This window comes from Cavia porcellus, unplaced genomic scaffold, assembly GCF_034190915.1.
Source record: "Cavia porcellus strain 051 isolate PalLab524CR breed Dunkin Hartley unplaced genomic scaffold, mCavPor4.1 scaffold_24, whole genome shotgun sequence".
NCBI classification, from domain to species: domain Eukaryota; kingdom Metazoa; phylum Chordata; class Mammalia; order Rodentia; family Caviidae; genus Cavia; species Cavia porcellus.
This window is the reverse complement of record NW_026947507.1, coordinates 29,937,980-29,959,040: the sequence shown is the minus strand read 5'-3', so window position 1 is coordinate 29,959,040 and position 21,061 is coordinate 29,937,980. Positions and strand designations below refer to the sequence as shown.

The 21,061-nt window shown below is 39.4% G+C and overlaps 1 protein-coding gene across 5 annotated transcripts in view; it reads left to right on the top strand.

Annotated features, from left to right (window-relative positions):
• Klhl2 (kelch like family member 2) overlaps positions 1-21,061 on the top strand; it is a 94,343-nt gene that overhangs the window by 27,952 nt on the left and 45,330 nt on the right. For 4 of the 5 annotated variants that reach the window (XM_063234797.1, XM_005008092.4, XM_003479645.5 and 1 more), the window contains exon 4: positions 5,199-5,320. The exons of the other annotated variant lie outside the window; for it this stretch is intronic. In XM_063234797.1, coding sequence (XP_063090867.1) covers positions 5,199-5,320 — 122 coding nt within the window. The remainder of the gene's footprint in view (positions 1-5,198; positions 5,321-21,061) is intronic. 5 annotated transcript variants of the gene reach the window in all.

Genomic DNA, 21,061 nt, shown 5'->3' with positions numbered 1-21,061 from the left:
CAAAGAGGGGCTGGGGATTTAGCTCAGCGGCATAAGCATCTGCCTTGCAAGCAGGCGGTCGTGAGTTCAATACCCGGTACCCATAAAAAAGAAAAAAAAAAGTGTAAAAGAATACACAAAGAAATTTGATCCAGGTAGTTTAGAATATATGAATACACATAGACATTCATTTAGGTATTTGCCATTTTTGTCTGTTTTTCATAGTCCAGAGCCCTGTTAAACTATGGTAAAAAAAAAAAAAAAAAAAAATACGGTGAACCCAGCATGTAAATACACTTTTGGATGCTTTCGTTCCATTAAGTATCTTTTCTTTTGTTTTTTATTTTTTGAGACAGGTTCTCACTGTGTAGTTCAGGCTGGCTTCGAACTCACTGCGATTCTCAGTGCTGGGATCACAGCCATGTGCCACCCCGGCTCCATCAAACATTTTTTGTATTTGTAGTCTCTTGTTAATCAAGGGTTGTTTTCCTGTGACTAACCTCCCATACACTGTAGGTGAATTTTTCATAAAGAGTATATCATATGAAAAGGAACTCTGTTACTGGTTGCAGTTCCATGTCTTTGAGAGGGGAGGGAGATGAAAACTAATTGTCTGCTGTAGTCACAGGTTTTTACCTTGTGAAGCGTGAGCTGATTGGAGCAAGATAGCTTGTTTAACTGGTGCTTGAGAAGGAGCATATCAAATTGGGTTCCTGTGTTTTTAGATTTGCTGTTAAAATGTGGCATTTAAAAAAGTGGTTTGTTTTTAAAACACATTTAGGTTTATTTGAACCATGGGCCAACATTTATGCAATCTAGTGGGAAATCTGGTTTCATTTCTTCCCTTTTTAGGTATGTGCTTTTTAATTAATACTTTTGTCATATGGAACATAATTCAGCAAAGTGAATTTGAATGATAGATTATTATTTTAATGAGTAAGAAGTATAGTTTTTAAAAGTTGTGTGCATAGTTATGTTTTTCTAAGATTCATGCTTTTATTAGTCAGACATTTATAGACATTTCCCTGTACTTGGCTTCGAGGCCCATAGAAATGAACCAAACAGACAGGTCCTGGCTCCCGTGATTCTAGCTGAGGTGAGGAAAGGTCAGAAAGTCAGAAAACGCATACAGAAAAGATAACTCTGATACCAGAGACTGCTGTGAAGAAAATTAAGTAGCATGTTGCATATAAAAAATGTGAGGTACAATGCTTTGGCTGTATATAATAGAACCTGCTGCTCTAGCTGATTTAAACAACAAGAAAGGAGACTGGGCACCAGGCCTGATTGGATCTACAACTTGAGAATTTCCTAGGAACCTGCTTCCTTCTGAATATACTCTGCCACCTCAGTAAGTGGACCCTGCATTTTAAGGAAGGAGGACTTTCTCTATGTAAGGGATTAGGATACCTTTCCCAGAAGTATTCTGAGCAGATCCAAACTGTCAGGGGAATTGCAGTTACCGTGCTTGCCCTAGATTAGTTATGAGACCATGGGGTGACGTACCATGACCACCCCAGAGAATGTGGGCAGGGGGCATCTGGGTCCCCTTGCCAGACTGACATTACTTGTGTGCTAGTAGCTTCTTTGTAACTCAAGACTGCTAAAGCAGAGGAGGGCAATAATGATTAGATAAGTGGAAATTGAAAAGTAATGGAATAAAGTTCATATACTAAATGAGTTTGTCATTAATTTCTTAGCTTTTCAGTATAGTTAAAGCTGTTATATATTTTCAAGTACTTTTATTGGTAAACAGTACTTGAAATTAGAATCATGGAATTTTTTTTAATGGAATGGATTTAGAGTTTTTTCACCTTAAACCTGTTTCACTTATGCCATTCAAAATACATAAATGATATTACCAGTTTGTGTAAGGGTTCAGATGTCCTGGTTAAAGGGACTAGGTAATGAATGTTTTCAGTCATATATATGTTTCTCTGAGCTTTTACAATTTGGAAGACTTCCTTTTCTTAAGCAAAATAAAGATGATACAGTCTTTGCTGGTGAAAATGCTTAGTTCAGCTTAGAATATAGAGTGGATGTTTGATAAATGTTGACCAAAATGCTTTATAGCTAGAATACCTATGTACAATATAGAATATATTATACCTATGAATAATATAGAATATATGGAATACCTATGTATAGTAACATAAGAGTTACTAATTATGTTAAGTAAATATGTTAAGTAGTATATTTTCAATGGGCACTTTTTTTATTCATCTACTTAGTCACTCATCCAGTTAGTATTTCTTGGATTACTGTATGTCAGACATTGTGGGGGATACAGAGATAGGAAAAACTTCATTCTGGCCTTCTGAAAGCTCAAGAACTTCGGTGTGCAAAGCTAGATGAAGAGTGACTTATGACAGTGGATTTCATAAGGTTGCCCAACTGGATCCATGCTAAGAGCCTAACCAGGCCATGGGCCACCAATAGGGATGCTCCCTGCAGAGGCTGCAGCTAACCCTTAAGAGAAAGTGTGGAGAATGGTCTGGGGAGTAGGAGTAGGGAGACCTGGAGGACAAAGGTCAGCAAAGGCATCAAAGTAAAAAAATTGCTTGATATGTGGAAAACTACAAACAGTTCTTTAGTTATATTTTAAGTGTAGAAGTGGGAGAGAGAAATGGGGTTGGATAATGAATCAGGCTGGATGTGTAAGAGGTTTGTGTGCTTGAACTGGAAGAAGCTGAAGGACTTTGAGCACTGTGGTCAGTATTGTGCAGTGAGCCCCAGAGGCAGCAAAAGAATTAGGAGGTGCTACAGTGGTGGTGGAGAAATGGCAGGAACCCAGAGGCACAGTGGCAGGTGACATGGAGGCAGGTGGGATGACTGACTGGAGATCTGGCTAAGGTTAATTCTGTGGGTTTTGGTGAATGATGTGACTGGTGACAAGAAAGAGGAGAGAGTCGAGGATGATGCTCCTGCAGGTTTTCAGTGCATCTGTCAGAATCCTCACACAGCTTCCAAGTTATCTAATAGAGCCTTAGAGTTTCACAACCAAGACATAAGTCAGTTAAGAGACTAGGGGAAGTTAAAAACGGTACAGGAAAAACTACAGTATCATTAGATACAGTAGTTTTAAAAATGTATTATCAAGCATAAATGTCACAGAGCATATGGTTTAGATTTTCTTTACAAACATAGCAAAAGGCAGTAACATACTATGTAACAACTACATTTAGATATAACTTGTCGTTCTCTTAGTATATGGTTTGATTCATAATAGTTAATAGAATTTTAGATCTATTAATGCAGTATTAGAATAAAGTTGAAAGCATCTTTAATGCAATGTTTAATTGAGATTGAATTTGTTGGAAGCGGATAAATTTTTCTAGGGAAATCTTAAAAATGACACACAAGGAAAATATGTGAATTAGCAGAGTGCATCTTACAGAAGCAATACTTTAAAAACCACAATATTAAAAGCTGCTTGGTGGAGGACTGTATTTTCAGCCACATGTGTATAGTAAAGTTTAAATTAAGCTGTTCCTAAACCTCTGAGGCTTTGTGGGGTGATGATTCTCCGGGCCGCACAGGGCTTTGTACCTCACAGGGTTCTGCAGATGAATTAGCTATGGCCTTTGTCTAAAGTCAGGCAGGAATTGCCGGAGAATCATCACCGGAGTTCTAGTTAAACACCCTGTCCACCAACCAGATCCATAAAGAGTAGGATAGAGGAAGGTGCTGTATATGCAGAGAAATTATTTTTTCTCATTTCTCCACATTTGTTGTAGCAAAGACACGTCCTCCAGTCCCCTTCCTCCTGCGGCAGAGGCATGAGTGCCCCTCGTCCTAGGCTGTCTCTCCCCTGTAGTGCAGGCAGGTGTGTCCTCCAGGGAGGTAACAAGGGTAGCTGTGAGGTAAACTCCCAAGAACAGCTTCTGCCTGAGAACTTGTCACTTAGTCTCCAGGGAAGCATAGTGAAATATACATTGCTATTACTATTTCTCCCCTCCCAGGGTTTTTTTGTTTGCAAAGTGATTTTGGTAATAATGGATTCCCTTAGGCTTTTCTGATCATTTATGGTCACTGACAGTGTACTGTGTCAGAAAGGAAATTAGCTTTCAAGGAATCTTGAGACCACTGTGTTATTTTTTAATAGGAAATGCTGGATTCAGGTGTAATCGTTGGGTAGTGGCATCATTTTCATGCCTGTTCTTTTATTATTAAAGTGCAGTGAATTCTAGGACCAAACCTGTGACATTCAGTGTTATTCTTGGCTGCCTCCCCTCCTTTCTTTCTTGCGACAGGATCTCACTGTGTAGTTCAGGGTGGCTTTGAATTCACCGTGTAGTCTGGCCTGGCTTTGAACTCACTGTAGTGCTCCTGCCTCATCCTCTCCAGTGTTTTAGTACAAGTGCCCAACACCCTTCCAGCTTTTAATGGAGGTTTTCTTTCGCCATCACTCAGTGGCTGTGTTTCCTTCCAGTTTAGGTAATTTTATGTTGTCCGAAGGTAGATACTCAAATCTGCTTCCTGTTCTTCCAGTTCCTTTTGAGTTAGGGACCATCTTTTCTCTTTTCTTCTCTCAGTTTTTCTATTAGTTTCCCTTGTGGGTAGTAAGAAGTATGTCATGTACCACTTTTTATCAGACAGTGTTGCAAAAAGGGCCTGGCTAGTAATAAGTGCTGGTTTTAAAATGCCTTCTGTGTGAAATTACTACAGATGATAAACAGGGAAGATCCAGTAACAAGGCTTTGCCCTTGATCAACCTCAGCATCTTCTGTAACTTGTTTTCTGCATGAGGGTTATGGTTTCCCACTGAACCTTAATCCTCTGTGTCCAGCACAAGCCCTGCAGGCATCTGTGCACTTGCTGAATGGGTTTTGCTAACCTAGGTCGTTTCCAGAAAGTGTTCATTGTCAAAGGTGGTGACACTGTAGTAGGACTGAAAATCTGGAAAGAAAGCACACTGCTCAGAAGCGTGGACAGCAGCAGATGGGATACTGCGGCACGGGTACTGCAGTTCACACAGCTAGACGCACACGGCTCACTTCGTTGTAATGTGATTTTCAGGTACAAGTGGGTAACTTAAGTACATTTTATGATTATGAGAAGCTTTTAGGAGAGTTAGGGGAATGATTTACACCTGTAGAAAGTGGCTCATCTCATTTCCTTTCTAATTCAATGAGTGGCAAAAAGATGGATCAGTTGGTTTCACACGGTATTTCCACAGCAGTGTCTTGGTGTAATGCACTTTACTCCTTGTGTTTTAGGTGAGATGAGTGAGAGCCGAGCAAAGAGAGTTCGAATAAAAGAGGTGGACGGCTGGACTCTGAGGATGCTAATTGATTATGTTTACACTGCAGAAATTCAGGTTACTGAAGAAAATGTGCAGGTAAGAGTGAATGCCTCATACTTCCAGTTCATTATGGGTGAAGTTTGATCAGAAAAGCTGACCCACACCAAGTGCAATGGCACACACCTGTAACTCCAGCCACTTGGGAGGCTGAGGCAGGAAGATGGTAAGTTGGAAGCCAACCTGGGAAGATTAGTAAGATTTCATCTCAAAAAAGTAAAAAAGCTTGGGCTGTACCTCAGGGTTATTAGAGCCCTTGCCTGGAGTAGTTCTGATCCCAGCCCTGCAGTGAGCAAGTCAGTCAGCCAGGCAGACAAGCAGGCAGGCCACACAGGACACATTTTGTACCAAAGTAATAGAATTTATTGTGACATTGAAAATGCATTTCTAAGTGACATTTGGAATGAGTACATCTTTTTAAATAATGTTTCTAAGTTCTTTAAATAATGTCTCTGATTTCAGTGTCTCTTCACATTCTTGAAGATCTGAGATACAAATCCTTTAGTTCTTTGCATAATAATTGCTTTTTCCTGAAAACACTGTCACATTCATTTAGAACCACTGATTGATACTGCCCACAGTTTTTCCTTATTCCTTTCAAGGATAAAGTCTACAAAGGATGTTTTTGATTGCCAACAGTCTTTAACACTTTTTTCTGTATCAAAATCCTCTTGAATTTTGGAGTTTAGCTGCATTTGACTTTGTATCTTATTTTTTATAAAGAACAAATGTTCCTTATATGTAAATATTCAAGTAATACAGATGTGTGTGGAGGAAAAGGCGAAAAACCTTCCCTAAAACCACACTTTTCTTTGAATTTGTGCTACTCCCACACATCAACCTACTCTTTTTCCCCACGTGGTCACTTCTGGTATGTATCTGTTTGGAATGAATACTTGCAGTTAATTTCCCATGTATCTCATCACCCATACGAACACACACATGTAGTTTCATTTACATTACTTTTACATTTATTCTATACTCATTCCTGTGCAATTTACATATTTTCACTGAACAAAGTCTTGGAAGCCTTTTGTATGTCCTATGAGTTCGTTTAGCACATTCTTCTGTGTGGTATCCCCTATGGTAGTCAGCTACCTTGATGTTTCACCTTTATCACAATGCTACAATGTATTTACATCCAAAAAGCTTGAAGGTTAGATTCTCCAAAGTAGGACTGATTGATCATAACATACTTGTAAACTGTCTGTGGTAATCCATGCCTGTAATCCCAGCTACTTGGGAGGCTGAAGCAGGAGGATGGCAAATTCAAGGCCAACCTGGATCATAAAATGAAGATGAGATTCTCCATTTTAAGATGCAGGAGAACTCACACAGATTTTAATTTTTATTAGCATAGCCAAATGATCACCTAAATATTTATACTTATTTATACTCCTGTTAGCAGCGGTGCTGTGTTTTAAGGACAATAAAATGTACTTAGAACTAAATTCTTAGGAAATAATTTCTAAATACTGTTTTCACCAATTATGAGTTTAATCTTTATCCCGTCTAACTAGTTGAAATGTGCTACAGAATGTTTGAATTTGCAGCCCGGAGTCCTGGTTAAGACATGCTATTGATTGTTCAGTGTGCAGTCTTGGCTGGGGTGAGGCCTCCTCATAATCTTCCTGCTGGTCTTAGCCTTTGCTTGAAAGTGTTTGAAAACCCTTGGTCAGTATTGAGGGCTGTGAGTAAACGTATATGAATCATAGGCTAGATGAGCGTGTTTTAGCATGACTAAAAGTGTCAGATGTGTCATGAAGCAATAGTACCAATCTCTCTTATTTTGGGCTTTTCTGCATACACTATTTGCTGGGTTCTGGGTTGTTCTCAGCAAGAGCCTGCCGTGGTTGCTTTTTGCTGCTCCTCCTTACTCGTTTTAGTGCCTGGGCCTCATTGTACCCTGCATCTGCCTTCCTCAAATGAATTACTGATTTCTTTGATTCACCTAATGGGCAAATGAGAGAGAATTGCCGGAGATGACTTGGACCTGAGAGATTGCATGGTGCCTCCAGCCCTGCAGGCTGTTGGTAGTAGTTCCAAGTCCAATGGGAATTAGAGCATTATTACTCATTTCCTTGAGTAATACCACAGCATTCTGGTGATGAAATGTTAGTTACAGCCATCTTACCTGGCTAATTTTTGCCTTTTGTGTACATTGCTTAGCTTTTATAGGAATATATTGTAGGGGATGAATTTGATACATTTGTTAAATTATTGAATATATAGTTTGTTTTTTGTTTTTCTTAAGAGGGGAAGGAATGTCTCTTCAGCATGGGACTAAGATAATACATAAAGTTATCTTCCATAGTCCATTGAAAAATACTTCTTTTGGAAAAGGCAGCTTAGAAATACAGTTGATTAAAATAAGCTGCCCTTCTCATAGAAGTGTTTTTGTTTTTTGTTTTTGTCTTTTTGAGACAGAGTCTCCTCATGCAGTTCAGGCTGGCCTTGAGCTCACTTGGTAGCCCAGGCTGGTCTTGAACCTGTAACAATTCTCCTGCTTCAGCCTCCTGAATGCTGGGATTACAGGTGTGTGCCGCCACACCTGGCTAGCAGGTTTTTTTTTTAATGAACTATAAAATAAGACTTTATGTATCAAGGTGCATCAAACTGTTTTGTGTATTTTTGTGGGGTTTTTTTTGTCTGTCTATACATCATTAAATATTTCTTGTAAAGTGCTGTCATCTTTAGGAGAGGAGTGGTGTGGTAGAGATGTCTGGTGTTCTTATTGATGTAAATTGAAGTTCTCAGTGCCACCACTTACAGACCCTGCTCTGAATATATGTGCCTTTAGGGTGGCAGCAGTGGGGACAGAACTTTCTGCAGTCTAACATTTACTGCTGCTTGGCATGTGTGTTTCCTCATTTGTCTTCTGTAGGTGGCCTCCCTCCCTGTTGTAAGATCCCCTTTCCGTAGCAGAGTGCACCGTCAGGGTCGCGGGGGTCCTTGGGGCTGTGGGTTCCCCATCAGATGGTGGCTACTGCCATCAGTGTGTGACCGAGCAGGACTGTGACCCTGCTGGCCCTGGCTCCTCACCTGAGCTGTCTCACATGGTGCCATTTTTGCACAAATTTAAAACAATGTAATCGCTGTTGGAAGTGAAGGTGGTTAACTTGGAGTCAGAATGGGGAATGAGTAATTTGAAAAATTAACTCCAGGGAAGGAACAATCATTGCTGGGTTATATAAGCACTGGGGCTATTTCAGGCAGTTTTTAATGATTTTCCCTTTTTGGGACATGTTGGGTTTTTTGTTGTTGTTAGATTTTTAAATTTTGAGTATTCGGTTTTATTTATGGCTAAGTTGGAGGATACTTTGAGCTAAATGAATTTATGGTAATGTTTTATAAAAGAGACTATAAAGAAAAACACATGCTTTGCTATGACCTTGCTTTTTTTTGTTGTTGAACAAATTAAAATTTAATTTGTATTTAGTGTTTCCAGCAGTCTTTATAAACCTTATAAATCTAAGGCATAGAGAAAATAAAACTAAAGGCCTTAATGTGAGTTTTTGAACTTTTGGTATTCATGGATACCTTTGAGAGTCTGATGAAAAAAAAAAACCCTCTGGATTCTTTCCTGAGGAATGGGTACATAGTCAAGTGTACACAAAGTTTTGCCTACTTTCAGAGAATTTTGTGCCTTATTCTCCTTCCTCACTGTTAAGAATACTCGGCTTTTAAGTAATATATAATATAATTTGTAGTATGATAATATAAAATATAAATTAAGTGAGCATATATATATGACTATATTAAAATAGAATTTTCAAATGAGTTTTATCCAACTAATTGCTAGGTATTAACCTGCTTTACAGGTTGAAGAAGGAGAGTCAGAAAGTTAAATGATTTGTTCAGTATCACACAGCGTCTGTTATGTTGTCAGTGTGCTGGTTAAGCTTAATTGTCAACCTAATTGGCTGAGTGTCACCGAGGGGATTAGTAAAGTATTTTCTGGGTGTGTCTGGGTGGTCATGGAGTGTATCACCTTGGGTCTGTATCCTGTGTCTTGCTTCTTTCTGTCTAGCCCTTTTTACCAGGATTGGTTCCTGGCTGATAGGAAGCAAGCAGCTTCCCTCTGCCCTGCCCTTCTGCTGTGATGTTCCCACTTGGGAGCCAGCTAACCATAGGCCGAATCCTCTGAACTGTGAGCCAGAGTAAACCTTCCTTTAAGTTGTATGGTCAGATAGTGTGCCTAAGGAGTGTGGAAGCTAATGCCTTCACAGAAAGATTTTATACATCTGAAAATATGAATACCTTTAAAAGAATTGCTTTTGATAACTAAACATTAATTACGATGTGTGTTAACATTTTTGGAGAACCTTAAAGGATCTTGAATTTTTAAAGCATTTACTCCATTACTAAATTTGTAGTTTTGTTTGTTATATACATTTTGACTTCTCAGTTTTTGGGTATTTGTTTTGGCTTGCTAAAAATAGGTAAGAGTCTTTCACTTGATGTAAGTGTAAAAATAAAGGCAAGGATGTTAATAAACAGTGCCATTATGAGGAAATGCTCTCATTCCCAAAGTAATAGGAGTGTTCATTAACAGATTTTTGTCTGTGTTAGGACTTTTATCATCTCAGAAGAATTTAAGAAACATCCGATTATTTGGAGTGGTTAGGTTTTGAACAGTTCATGAAACTACATGTTGTATGAATAAAAATTGAGACAATTCATTAGAAATGTAGCATAATTTAAGAGTTTTTCAAGAGGTATTTAAAATTCATGGGTAATATACACACTGAATGTTGAGCAGAATTGCTGGACAGTAGAAAATACAATGTAGTATGTCCATTTCATTGGTGCAGGGCAGGTGGTTTTTGAAGCATGTCGTATTGTGTCATGTTTTACCTGTTCTTAAAAGTAGGACACCACTGGAGGGGCTCACTTGGTACCAGATTTGTTGGCATCATTGGAAAAGTTTTGGTAAGTTGGCTTAACCAGTGATCAGCCTTAAAATGGAGAAATCATCAAAAAAGAATATATCTATGTCTTGGATATTTTATTTCAGCCTAAAAAATAGATGTACAGTTGGCTGGATGTGGTAGTGCATGCCTATAACCCCAGCCCTTAGGAAGTTGAGGCAGGAGTTTCACCATGAGTTCAAGGCCAGCCTCAGTTACCTAGTGAGTTGACAGGCACCCTGGACTACATAATGAGACCTTGTCTCAAAAAAAAAAAAAAAAAAAAAAGTGCAATTATGTATCAGTCTTGTGTTGAAAACTAAGTGTAATGGGCTAATTGGAGACCTGACCTACTATTTCTTTCTTGCACAAATCATACAGTAGTCATGCATTAACTATCACTTTTTACTTTGTTTTTTCATTGCAATAAGAGCTGGACACTTAAAATGGTATCACAGTGTACTGTTCTTTAGATTATAAAATTTTTGCTTTCATGCCTCCCAAATCTAACTTGGTTAAAAATATTTTTTATGGGGGCTGGGGATTTAGCTCAGCGGCATAAGCACCTGCCTTGCAAGCAGGCAGTCGTCAGTTCGATCCCTGGTACCAATAAAAACGAAAAAGACAAAAAAAAAATTTTTTTTTTACATTTACACATTGATCAAGTCACTCTAGGGCAATCAACATAGTTTTTATAAAGCAACTCTTTTACATTCACATTTCATTGGATTATATATATTTATTTAAATTATGCAATTTGAATAACAACAATTTTCATAAATAGACGAGGGAGCAAATGAAATGTGTACAAGAGTGTAAATCACAGTTCAGCTAGAGAAGCAGAAGCATGCAGGCACGTAACGGGATGCAGTTTCCCCTGGGTGTGAGAAGGGCAACTTAGTGAAGTGAGCAGGCTCAGTAGAGTCTGCTGAAGAATGTGCATGCGGTGTATGTTTCTGTGTTGTGGAGATAAATGTTGAAATGAAATTCCTATTAGATGGATATTTGTTTTGAAAATGCACATTTAAGGCTATCAGTTAAATGGGCGTCTGCTAAGCACTCTGCCCTAGTGCTATAAACAGTGCTATAAACAGCATAATAAGTAGATCATGTACTTAGGCTGAATTTGGATCATGGTTTGCTATTTAAAAGCCATGTGACCTTGTCTAAGTCGTTTAACCTCCCTGAGTCTTATTTTCATGTCTATAAAAGAGGGATAGTGACATCCTTCCTTCCATTAGAGCTTGTGAAGTTATCTTACTAATTATAGCCGGGCATGTGGTGGGGAGACACAGTGCTTACCAGCAACCTGATTCAAAGTAGAACTTGAGCTAGAAATGACTGGGGGTTAGGAAGAGGAATATCAGCCCAAAGGCGCCAGCACTGGCTACTGTTTAACCCTGTCAACATGAGAATTCAGGAGTAGCCAGTATATTCAGAAGCGAGTGAAAGGTGCAGGGGCAGGGCAGCAGGAGGCACCATGGAGGAACTGGAGGTGCAGAGGTGCCCACTGTTAGGCAGACCTGGAAGTCATGCAGTGTGCCCTAGAAAGAGACTTGGCAAGGGCTGGGGTTGTCACCACCAGCGTTAAGGAAGTTGGAGTCCCTGTTGGGAGCTGGACCCATGCATTTGGGTCATGTCATGTGGGACTTTGGGGTTCAAACAGTGGCTTGATAAGCAGGATTATGTTGAGGGGAACAACCATAATCATGGATTCAATACCTAATAAACTTGATGACTTTGGTCAGAGTTTGTTAGGACTAAATCAGACTGCACTGAAAGATCTAAGATCAGATCTGCATGTGGCCCGGGCTAGATCAGGTAGGGGTTAAAACCTTCTCACTGCTTTATGCAGGCTTTGTCCTTTCCTTTTCCTGCTTCTAAGCTGTTGATCTTGCTACTCACACCCCCCTCTCACTGACTGCCAGTATTAATCCTGATGAACTCCAGTTTTTAGTCAATAGTTTATTAAATATTTATGGGACATCTATTATATGCCAGGCAGTGTCCTGGCCATTGAGAATGCAGTGTTGAGCAGGACAGACAAGATCCTGTCGCTAAAACCTTTATATTGAGGAGAAAGGTAGGGGCAGGGTAAATAATACCCCTCCGACACACAGGATTGTTCTCTGGAGAGGAGGCATATGAGCAGAGAGCCAAATGAAGAGAAGTAGAGACCAAAGATACAGTGAAGAAAATACCAGGAAAAACCATCAGGAACAGAGGACCTGAGATGGAAATAAGCTTGGCATGTTTAGGGGCCAGAAAGAAAATGATGAGTGTTGTTTGAGAGTGCATTATGGAGAGAGTAGAGAAAGATGAGCCTAGGCAGGTAAATGGGGTTGTATAAAATGAAATCTGAGAGTTTGGTAAGGAGTTGGAATTTTATTCCATTTTAATCTTAGCAGGGGTTATGTGTCAGATTACTCCCTTCCTGCAGCTGCTGTGTGGAGCGTGGATGGTAGGGGTAGTAGCATGAGTTGAAAAGTCATGTAGGTGTCTGCTGGGGTGAGCTGCTTACAAAGACGTAGTGCTACGGGTCTAGGTTTCCAGCGTGAGCCAGTGAACAGTGGTCAGATTGGGCAAATACTTGGGGGAAAGCTGGATGACATTTCCTAAAGGACTTTAATGAGAGAGAACAGAGAGGTAGTGGTGATAAGGCATCAAATGCTCATCTGTTTCTTGGCTTTTCAGGCCTAGAAACTGGTTTGTTAGCTTCTTCAGAATTGATCAGAATTTAGGGTAGTAGCTCAGACTTGCCAAAATTGAAAGGTTTAGATTTGGACCTTGATGGTCTTAAACTGATCTTCAGTAGGGTAGCAGATATTTCCGTATTATGTATGTATGCGTCATGTAGTGTGCATCATTCCAGAATCTGAGTACCAAAGGGAAAGGATTTGTGATCAGAGGATCACTTAGTGAGTGTGTAATCACAAGTTTAAAGAGATAAGAGAACTCCTGAACCATAGTCACCCTGCAGAACCTGTTTCAAGGGATTTGAATACTGCCTGTATACCGTGAATTCCATTGTCTCTCTTCTTTCAGAGCACTGCACTAGACAACTCTGAAATATTTGCTATTCAGATAATCCATTTCTGAGGTTTTTGGTAATCTGGCAGTTATCTTTTTCCGCCGTGAAACCCTTGAGGATGTAATGATTTCTACCAACCACAGTGGTTCATTGAGGTAGAATTTCTCAACGTGAGTACAGGGGCTCCTGATATTTTGAATTTTTACTCATCTCCTTATGGACATATAATACTCTGGTCATTTAAAATCTTACAAGTAATTTTTTCTGACAGTCTATAACCATAAGCTTGATTATGTTCTAAGCTTATAGGCACGTTCCAGATGTGCTCTTCTCCCACTGTCCTTTAGTTATCTTGATCAGATGAGCATTCTCACCCTCGACCACACATTTAGAAGTTTCCAAAACACATTTAGAAGTTTCCTTCTAAAGAGGTCAAAGAAGTTAACTAGAAAGTTCATCTTCCAGGTGAGCAACAATATCTGCTGAGCAGTTTTATAAATGTTCTTAGTGACCTCTTAGGATAAAGTCATTTAAAATAGTATATAATGCTGGGTGAATTACTGTTGAACAACTCTGAAAGTAATTACAGCAAACCTTTAGAATGGTTCTCTACTAGAAAACTTCATGGACCAGTGGACTTTGGCTAATTATTATATTAAAGCTTCACTCTTGAATTTAAGATTGGCCTTGAATAATACTACAACCTGTTTCTCAGCTATTAAATGAGACTAATAATGCTTTGCTATGTCATAGAAATCTGTAAAATACACCAGAAAAAGCTTGTAAATGTTCTCTGAGTGCTGAATAGAAATAAGACATGGGCAACAGTAAAAAGACTTGAGACTACAAAGGAGCAGGAAACCTCATTAAGATTGTTGGAGGTGATTAGGTAGAGAAGGGCTCATCGACCTTCCCTCACTCACCCAATCACCACATATAAAGTGCTCTAATGTGCGTAGAGTTCTCCTTACTCAGTAAATCTTGTGTATCAAAGGTGGTGTGGGGGTGCCACTCTGGGGTGATGAGAGTACCTGCGGTGTCTCTGATTATAGCTGCTCTCCGAATCTGTGCCGTAGAGCAGTGGCAGAAGGAGGAGTAATTCTCCAGCAGGGTCTCAGGAAGCCTTATTCCTTCTCCATTTGTGTTCTGTTTTACCTGAGTTAGAGAATAACTGCTTTGTGAGCAAAACAGTCTGGCAGATGGTATGCTTGGAAGACACAGGTTAAAACTTTAAAAAGTAAATAGATAAAAATTTCTTGAATTAAACCTTTAGAATTAGTGGTTAATTGTGATCAATCTGTAGGCATTTCTACTGTGGAAGTGAATTTTCCCGATACTCTAATATCTAGAAATCTCTTTATTATTAGAAATTTTTTAACGTGGTATTTTATCACTTTACCAGGCCAATAAAATTTATTGTTCGTGGAAAAATGGAAGCACCGGGGCTGGGGATTTAGCTCAGCAGCATAAGCGCCTGCCTTACAAGCAGGCAGTCGTGAGTTCAATCCCTGGTACCGATAAAAATGAAAAAGACAAAAAAAAAAAAAAAAAAAGAAAAGAAAAATGGAAGCACCTTGAGAGCATACTAAGTGAAATAAATCAGGTACACAAACTTAAAATATCATGATTTCTCTTATGTGAGAAACCTAGATTATAAATAAAGAACAAAATGAAAGATACATACATAATAGGAAACGGAGATAAATCTTTTTGTATTTATTTGTTATTTATTTTTATTTTGGGACCAGTGATCAAACCCACAACCTCGTGCTTGCTAGGCAGGCACTTATGCCACTGAGCTAAATCCCAGGCCCTACACTGATAAAACTTTTACAAATAGAAAGGTGACCAAGCGGTGAAGGAAAAGGATGGAAAAGGTATCAAGATTTGTTATGTGCACATACCAATTCCCCATGATGAATGTAATTGTCATGTACTGCAAAATGTCCTAATAAAAATTTTAAAAATACAGCAAAATGTATTACCATCCAAAGGAAGAAAATTCTAAATTACTGTTTTTAGAATTGAGGGATTTTTGTTGTTGCTGGTTTTTGTGGTGGTTGTTGTCGTCTCACTTTATACCTCAGACTGGTCGAAAGTTCACCAGGTAGCCCAGGCTGATCTCGAACTTGCAGTGATCCTCTTGCCTCAGCTTCCCAAGTGCTGGGCGTAGAGCCATGCACTACCATGCCTGGATAGAATTGAGTTTTGGTGTTAGTGGCTTATATTCTGAGCCTGAATTTGATAATCATAGTTTTAACCAAAATATTTGACCAACTTCCATTTTGCAGTCATTGCAACTCTATTATGTTTTTATTCCATATGAGTTAAGAATGCAGGCCAAATATACTTATTTTATAAAATTAATATGTACAAGCCATTGAGGTTAGCTACTTTGAGACAGCTATCATAAAGCTATCTTATGAAACTAATATCAGATTTTCAGTATTTTAAATTCTTAGTTGGGACAGAGCTAAATACTTCAGAAACATTACTGATTAAAGTTACTTGTGACTTTACATGACAAATGGATAGTCTTTGATGATGCTCTCACAGTTGAGTCATTTTGAGATTTATGTCTTAAGTAACTTTATGTGGAACATAAAAGATTTAAATTTCCATTTATACTTATGCACCAAATGCTTCTCTCATTTTTGTATATGGTTTCTTTTGTGACTTATTCTTGATTACATCTTTTATGCTTGGAATATTTGATTTTAAAAATCCACTTCAGCTAGGTGCGGTGACACACACCTATCATCCCAGCACTCAGGAGGCTGAGGCAGGAGGATTGCTATGAGTTCAAGGTCAGCCTGGGCTGTATAAGGGAGCTCCAGGACAGCCTGAACCTCATAGTGAGATCATCTCTCAAAAAACAAAACCCAGAAAACCCCACTTCATTGTGAATGATGTTGGATAGAACATCATCTTGGGAGAGTAACTCAGGTTTTTCCATTGTCATACAATTCAGTACTCAATTCAATCCAAGAAAGTAAGTCTTGAATCAGAACTCATATATTACAGGGCCATGTACTAGGCACTGTATTAAACGGTTGACCAACTTACTTAATTTTTCCAACAGCTCTGCAAAGTAGGTGCTGTCTTCCTTGTCTGAGCCACTGTCAAATTAGATAGAGCTTTAAGAGAAACTGAGAGAAATACAAATCAGAAATGCATTGAGATTCCATCTTATTCTAATCAGAATAGCTATAGTCAAGAATACAAAAAAGTGCTGGTGAGCCATGCATTGTGTGGCACATGCCCGCAGTCCTAGTACTCAGGAGGGTGAGGCTGGAGGACAGCTGTGAATTCAGGGTCAACCTGGGTTACGTAATGAGTTCAAGGCCAGCTTGGATTATATATAGCAAGACTCTGTCTCAGAACAAAACAAAAAGTGCTGGTGAGGATGTGGGGAAAAGGAACTCTTCTACACTGCTGATGAGAATTTAAATTAGTAAAGCCACCATTGAAATCATACGAAGATTCTTCAGAAAGTGAAAGATAGAGCTATTCAATCCATCCCCGTGGTGTGCAGCTGGAGGAATTAAAGTCAGCACGTCCACAGGAGTACCCAAGTACCTTTGTTCATTGAAGCAGCCTGTACAAGTGGCCAACAATGTGGAACCAGCCTGGGTGGCCATTGACAGATGAATGAATAATTGATATATGTGCACAATGCAATATTCAGCCATGAAAAAGAACAAAATAGTCATTTACAGAAAAGTAGATGGATCTAGAGATCCTCATGTTAAGTGAAGTAAGTTAGACTCAAAAGGACAAATAGCAGGTGTTCTCCCTAATATTTGGAACCCAGAAGATGACAAGAAATTAGAAGGGAGACTATTACTAGAGAAGAGGAAGGGAGTAGGGAGGGGAAGAGAGTGAAAGGATGGATAATGGGGATGGATCTGACAAAATACATTATACATGTTGAGCCCCCCAGAATATAAAACAGAGAAGCAGGGAGTGGAGGTGGAGGGATTACATGCTGAAATGAAACCCATTGATTTGTGTAGCTAATATCAACTTATAAAAAATGTGGGGAGGACCAGGGAGTGGCATAAATGCCTGCCTGGCAAATGTGAGGTTGTGAGTTGGATTCCCAGTACCAAAAAAAAAAAAACAAAAAAAACAAAAAAGAACCACCCGTAATGAAAATAATGAAATATCAGCTATAAAAAAGAAGTGTAGGGGAGATAGCTTTCAGGCTACCTGGAGGTCACATCACCCCCTTGTTTCTTTCTTCTTTCCACACTCTTGCTCTTTCTACTTCATTAAAAATACCCTTGGAGAGTCCTTGGTTACAAGTGTGCCCTGCTTAGGTGTCTCTTAAGACTTTAGCTCTGGAAGGAATGTGAAATGGAAGATCTTGTGTTGTTAATGGTCATGTGAGTTAGTAAGATTTTTTTCTTTTTGTTAAAATTTATTCTTTTTACCCCTCAGGCAGTGGCTATCCCAAGGGTTGGATCTTGAGTAAGATGTGTTGGGAGCAAGAAGACAAGTGAGATGTGTTCAGAGGATGAAATACAGACATTCCTCCTCAGTGACCAAGCTCCATTCCTGCACTGAGTCTTTAAATGAATCGATCACTAGATAAGGAATTGTGTATTCTGTGTACATTAGCATATTGAGAACAAAGACACTCTAGTGTCACTTTGCTTTTGTTTGTATGACTCTTCCATAAAGTACTGTAATGTATAACAGAACATAAAAGTACTATACTGTACAACCCATTCACCAAAAATTACAGTACCGTATAAACAAGGTGTTTTGTACAAAAAAAAAAAGACATGGGGGTTCTATCAACAAGGTTACAGAACTGTATCCCAAAAAAGGGGGTTTGTAATTCTGAGCGGTACATTGTCTTGGTTGTTAAGCAGGCTGTTAACCAGGACTGTGTAGTAGGGGCGTGTGCATGGCACCTGTAAGAAGTCCTAGTTAAGTGCAGGGAGGACTGGGCTGGCTCCTGCTGGCTGAGGCTTCACATTGGAGAGGCAGAAGTGTGACTTAGGGGATGGCAGGATGCCCAGGACAAACACTTCCAATTTCAGAACCCGGCACCAGGCCAGCCCTTCATCCCCAAAAGAAGAAGGAAACTCTTCCGTGTCTAGTGCACCCACATCTCCCCTGGACCCCAGCAGCTCATAGAGTGACCCTGTTCACTGATAACATGACTTACACCATTCACAACACTGTTTCTGTGACTGAGCAGTGAGTTGAGTGACTCATTGACAAAATAAACTTGGAGGAACATGGCTTATTTATAATTTGGAGACTGAATGCAGATTTCTGAAGATGCACATTGGTGAAAGTGGTTGATTGTATCTGGTAATGAGAAATTTAATGTATTGACTTAATTCTACTTCATATAAAAAGCATAATTGTTAGCCAGGCATGGTGGCTCACACCTGTAATTCCAGCATTCTGGAAGCCTGAGTCAGGAGGATTGCAATTTCCAGTCCAGCCTGAGTAACTAAATGACTTAGTGAGACCCTGTCTCAAAAAAAAAAAAAAAAAAATTTTTTTTTAAAGTGAAAAAGAGCTAGGAGGTAGTTGAATGCAAAGGCTCTGGTTCAGTCTGCAGTACCTAAGCCCATACTGATATGGGCTTATCAGCTGCTCCTTTGCTCTAGAAAGTTCAGAAAAATATTTCAGAGACATAAATTTATTTGTTGGAATTTTTAGTGACAGTGCTCAAAGATATTTTTTATGAGCAATAGCACATTGAGAAATCACTTCTTTATATTGCTAGGTGTTTTCTACTTTTTTACTGATAGTACAGTTTATCTCCTTCAGTAGAAAATAAGCCTTTGAATTATGACAGTGCTAGGTAAAATTCTGCACCGGGCGTGGTGGTACATGCTTGTAACAGGACTCAGGGTGGCTAAGACAGGAGAGTCCCCATGAGTTCAAGGCCACCTGGGTTACATAGTGAATTCAAGATGAGCCTGAACTAAATAGTGAGACCCTGTCTCCAAAAACAAAAAAAGCACACTTTGCTTTTACAGTGATACATAAAACCACAAAAGGCAGAATGATATTAATATGAAAAGACTGGACTCTTCAATCTGATCTCACAAATCAGTGTTTTCTAAATTTCAATCTGTGTATCTCCTCTAGGATTTTCTTGTTTCTGTACTGGAAGAACTATTAAAAATTCTGTGTTTTTCTTTATATACATTTACTTAATTTTTTTGTTTAAGTAAGTTCACTTGTGAGAGAATGTTTATATCATTGAAATGAATGGAAGGTAACTTTAAAAATATATTCCTGTTAAGTTCCTAGCCGTGAACACAAGAATGTCTTATGTACTTCTGAAGTACCGATGCCCATTGGGGTGAATACTGCTCATTTAGCTGCCTTTGCCAGTCCTGTACCAGGTTGTGTGGCCTTAGGCAAGTTCTCCAGCCTCTTCAAAGCCCTCTTTACTTACATGTAATTTGTACAGTGAGCTGCTATGCCATGCACTTAGCTCTAGTGCCTGGTAAAATAATTGATCAGTGGAAGCAGCTGTGAGAATCTATTGACACAGTTAACTTTATTACTTTGAGTGTTGGAAGTTTAGAATTTATACAAGCACTTGTGTTTTGCGCATAGAGATGGTGCTGAAGATACCAGAACAGCAGACCAGAGATTTGGCCCATCTTGTTTGCCCTTATCTTTCATAGCTGCTGTGTGACTTGAACAAGCTGTCTCACCTCTGTATGGTTTACCTTCCTCATCAGACAAATTAGGAGGTTTCGACTCGATGTCACTGCTGGGTGTGCAGTTCTCACCTATCTGAGTGCTTCTGATCAAGGGGTATGGTTCCTTTGAAAGCAGAGCATTTTTCTTTTGCTTTGCTTTAACTGGCTGTTTAATTTTTTTTTCATTTTAAAAATTATTTTGAAGGTAGTAAAATACAACAGAACAAGACAGAACACCGCCAATTGAGGTAGTGCAGTGAAATTGGTGCAGGATGCTGGGATAACAGTAATAGGTATGATAGTATATCTCATTATCTTCACAATAGTTGTCCTTTCAATCAGGTATAGCAAAATCACACCAAATACAGAACATTATGGAACTTACCAAAACAGAATATTGAATAGAGCAATATAGCTAATCAAAACAAAGCAAGACAGTGATAACAATATTTGCCTTCAAAGAGATGGTGGAAGGAAATCCCCCATATTTGCTGTATTGCATATGGTCAGCCTCCCAAGAGATGCTCAGACCTCGGGCTCCCGTTTGCTAACGGGGAGGGGGAGTGTGAGGTGGGATGTTTGATTCTCAGCCGCGCACTACTGGCTCACGGCTGCTTACCAGGGAGGCAAGCAGGTTGCTTTCTTTCCCAGCACCCTAAGTTCCAACATGGCAAGATCTCAGGAGATGCTGGCTGATTCTCCCTCTGGAGCGTCTGCTGCTTGCTCGAGCCACAGCTGCTCACCAAGGAGGCAAATGGGTTCCTGTTTAATTCTTGAAAAAGGCTATATAGTTGGTGTGCCCCTAACTGCTTTCCTATTTTTATTATAAGTGACTGCCAATGATCACTTGCATTAGCAAGTTGGGCCAATTTGTGATTGTTTTTGAAGCTATATGAGATTACTTAATGTAATTATAAGCAGCTACTTTTTTAGGGGGGTCCTTTTGAGACAAGGTCTCACTGTGCACTTCAGGCTGGCCTTGAATTCACTTTGTAGCCTACGCTGGTCTCAGACTCGCAGCGATCCTCCTGCCTTAGCCTCCTGAGTGCTGGGATTACAGGCATGCGCCACCACACCTGGCTAAGCCACTACAACTCAGTACTAGTAAAATTACATCATAAAACCAAATCACTTTAAAAGGGACTGATTGCCA